The sequence below is a fragment of the Antedon bifida genome, chromosome 2, assembly GCF_963402885.1.
Source record: "Antedon bifida chromosome 2, ecAntBifi1.1, whole genome shotgun sequence".
NCBI lineage: Eukaryota > Metazoa > Echinodermata > Crinoidea > Comatulida > Antedonidae > Antedon > Antedon bifida.
The window spans coordinates 21,540,131-21,544,176 of record NC_136227.1 but is presented as its reverse complement, the minus strand read 5'-3'; the positions used below and the strand labels follow the sequence as shown (position 1 = coordinate 21,544,176).

Sequence of the window (4,046 nt, the reverse complement as noted above, 5' to 3'; positions counted from 1 at the left end):
TGCAGATATTTTTAGTATAAAAAGTCTTCAAGAAAACAAAAAAAGAAGTAAAAAACTGGCTAGGCAAGTACAGTATGAAAAAAGAAAAAAAAGACATTGATAAAAAGGGCTAAACAGGCATTAAAAAATTATGTCCATTTTACCTCTTTTTAAAAATAAAATAATGACTATGACTGTTCATTTTTCTGAAACTGCGTATCGTTTATCAGGCCTATAAGTTAGTGAAGTTGGACACGAATGTGCGTTAAACGTGAATTCACTGAAGCTGCTGTTTTGTGTTGAAGATTCTGATTATCATCGATAAAAAAGCAATACCTAAATTAGTCAGAAAACGAAATTGGCCCCAGCGAATCACTCTGTTCACGAAGTAGTATAGCGGCAAATCACTTAAGTATTAAAATTACTTCATATCAAAATTTTTAGCTGAATTTACATTACATAAAAAAAAATCTTAATGAAACTGTACATACTTCTGTGATGAAACATAATAAATAATAAATTGCTGATTTAACCCCTGTATTATTTTTGTTAGCAGCTAATTTATATACACATAAAATCAAGCAGATATGTTCAACTTATGTTTTAAGAATTTTTCTGATTTGCATTATGATGATAGATCTAATGCATCAGCAGAATGATAGCATTCCATAGCGTTTCATTATAAATTTTGTAGGCCAAGTTAATGTAGCTTGTTTTTAAACCAGGAAGAAAAGCTTTTTATAATCATCATAAAACAAAATAAACTACAAATTTGATTTTCAAAATTTAATTGTTTACATTATAGTTTTTCTTTCACCTATTTCCAAGTATATTGATTCTCTATCAAGATCTGAAGGTAGGCCTACTTGAGTACCTATTGATCTTTTCCATACACCAGCAATTTGTGCTGAAGTCCTGCCCATTGTAGAGATGCTGTCTTTTGGCATAAAGTAAACATCAGGTTGAGGGACACGTACCCCTGGTAGATACCGTCTTGAATGAGCAACAAATATACATAATAAAACAGCCATAATACAAGCAAGCAGTAACAAACAGGATCCAACAAAAGATAATATCTTGGTTAATGACATTTTTCCAGAGTTTTGTTGCTGACCTGTATCAATTGTACTTGAGATTGGATCTGGATTATTTGAAGGGGGTAGGTATAGTATTTTTGACATAGTGGAACTACCAATATCATTAGTTGCTTGGCAATTCATAATTGTTCCATTCTGACTTGGATATAATTGGTTTAATCTTAGTGTCTGATCACCAGTTTCTATTTGGTATTGATTTTCACTTATATCTGGTGTAAATATCCACTTGTAATAAATTACCTTTGGATTAGCTTTTACAGAACATATGTACACACTTCCTTGCTTAACCATGATTTCACCATTTAACTCAATCAGTGGTTTGTAAACAACATTCAGTGGACCAACAGTGCAATTTCGTTCAATTTTTGCAGCTTTTAGATTACAAATGTATATCTTACCATTGAATTCAGGAGTAAGTTTGAGTGGATGAGTTAGCAAAATCTTGTTATTTTTTTTGTTTACCAATGATTCAAGTTCTGTTCCATTTGTAATCCATCTCAATGTTTGTTTTGGAACTACACTTTCTGATTCGCATGATAAACGTAACGTTTCACCACTTCTATATTTTGTTTGTCTATTCTGACAATCTGGGTTTGGTATTTCAATTACTGTGATTTTAACATCTTTTGAAATTGTAATCTTCTCACCGTTTTTGTAAATCCCACAAGAATATTTAGATGTTTTGTCAGTTCTTTTAGCTGGATCAATAATGAGAAAATAATGACCATTATCTTTATCAACATCAATTTCGTAGCGACTTGATTGTTGTAAGATGTTCTTTCCTTCGCTAATCTTTACCGAGTCTTTAAACCATGATACAATTTCATCATTCTCTAAGTCTTGAACTATACATATGATCTGAATTTTACTTCCCTCTGCAACTGTAACATCTGTTGGAAAATTTGAGATGGTTCCTGCAAAATTGCTTTGAAAACACCATAAGAAAAGAAAATACAACAAACTAGCTTCAGATAACTGGGTCATTTTTATATAATAAAAAATATAATACATTTGACAACTGTTCTGACTCCTTGAAAAGTAGTTTTAAAACTAGCATATGTGCAAGTTCTACTGTCAATGAAGTTTTTACATTGAAACTAGGTAGTTTTATGTATGGTCATTTAATGCTTTAATAACACTACTGTATACCATAGTTGAGGCCAGTCAATTCTATAAATTTGTTTATGGTTTCTGAACTAAGTATCATGTAGCAGTATTAAATTGCAGTGTTGATGATACATTGACTGTTGGAGATATACATGAGTAGTAATTGAGAGCTGTGTAGATGGTGTTTATGACATCATTTAGTGGTCGGAACTAGCCAATTAGTTTCTGTTCAAATTCATGTATCATAAATCAACTTTTGTCCAACATTCATTATAAAATTAGTTTAGATTTTCCATTTTCATTTTTGACACAGATACAAGATACAATGTCTTTTGCTTTCTTCTCTCTGTCACAGAAATTCACTTAGTTGGATTTACATGTTGTCGCATGCGTAAAATCAATTGGTTATTCAAAAAAATTAAAGGAAGTTGAAGTGAAATTTCTGATGCAAAAATATATATTTAACTTTACCTAATACCAATCCAATAATGGTCGGTGCAGTATTTTTAAAGCTCTAGAAACAGTATATTGGCCTACCCGTAATATTATAGGTTCAAATTTCTTAAAATGTTCTCACTTCAGGTGGTAGTAAGCCTAATTGTATTTCAATTTTATCCTGACTGGAAGACATTTTAAGATGTGCCATTTTCTCAAGAACCTAGTCCATATTCCAAAAATATTCTCACCTGTCTTAACCATGGTCGGGCTGAGGCGGCAAGATATATGATTTAATTTGATTAATAGGTTAATGGTTTAGTCAATTTGTTTGCTGCAATAAAAAGTTATTTTTAAAGATGTATTGTCCCCCAAAATCATAAAAAATAAAGATTTTTAAAATTGGACTTTGAATAGGCCATTTTGCAGTTTTAATGAAGTTGTTCACTTCCATAAGAAAAAAAACGGGGAAAAAAAATTATTTCACCTATAAAAAGACAAAATAAACAGTTAAATTACCCAAAAACTCATTGTCTTCCAGACAATTTGACCATTTTTTGCTTTAAATTACATTTTTCTCAGGTAAATAAATTTTTTTCAGACCCAATTTTTTGTGAGAGTGAATAACTATTATGTGACATTAAAATAACATATTCAACAACAAAATTTAAAAAAATATTTTTTTAGGGGGACAATATATCTTTAAATATTGTATATTTTTTATTTTGGCCTATTTTTTTATAGTTCATTTACATTGTTTCATGTATGTCTGTTAGTGCAATATTATGCTAGATTTTCAAATTTTCATGTTGATGCTCATTAGGCCTATTCCCCCAACCGCTTCTATTGCGCACTGTGAAAAGCTTGTTAGACTGATTCCTGGCCCTAAGGAATATACTCTAATTATGTAGCTTGATGAAGTTGATCTCAAGATAATTAATGGACAAAATAATGCTAAGGAAAGAATTAATAAAGAAATATTCTTACAAAATCAATAAGGTTTATTGCATGATAATGCATGTAACCTGAATGTGAGGGAATTATTTATGAGAAACTTTGGAACATTTTAGAATGGCCACTTCTTTATTGCTTAAAAGCATTATTGTAATAAATAATACAAGGAGATAGCAAAATATATTTTTGTAGAGGACAAAGGTTAATTTAATGATTTTCTTTTTTTTTTTGCATAATTGTTATTCTATTCTATATTTTGTTTTCTTCAAGTTGTCTGAAATATTGTTTTATCAGAAAGCTCCAATCTATTTAATTTTGACTTTGGCTTGAGGCAATTCACTTTGAAAACCTTGCTATATATGCGTTATCTTTTATGAATATATAAATAATAAAACATTATGGTACACATGCTGTTTATGTACGAACTGGAATCAATGTCTATGCAAACACATCAATATCGCATGTTTAACTCCA

At 30.1% G+C, this 4,046-nt stretch overlaps 1 protein-coding gene across 1 annotated transcript; it reads right to left on the bottom strand.

The window, feature by feature from the left end:
- Positions 1-477: 477 nt before the first annotated feature.
- Positions 478-2,150, bottom strand: LOC144835936 (kin of IRRE-like protein 1). The gene has a single exon (XM_078691068.1). The coding sequence runs from the start codon at positions 2,085-2,087 to the stop codon at positions 774-776; it is 1,314 nt and encodes a 437-aa protein (XP_078547194.1). The 5' UTR covers positions 2,088-2,150; the 3' UTR covers positions 478-773.
- Between the last annotated feature and the right edge of the window lie 1,896 nt (positions 2,151-4,046).

Bases quoted from the DNA above. Each gene is read 5' to 3' on its own strand.
- LOC144835936 (XM_078691068.1), bottom strand. From the start codon at position 2,087: ATGTATTATATTTTTTATTATATAAAAATGACCCAGTTATCTGAAGCT.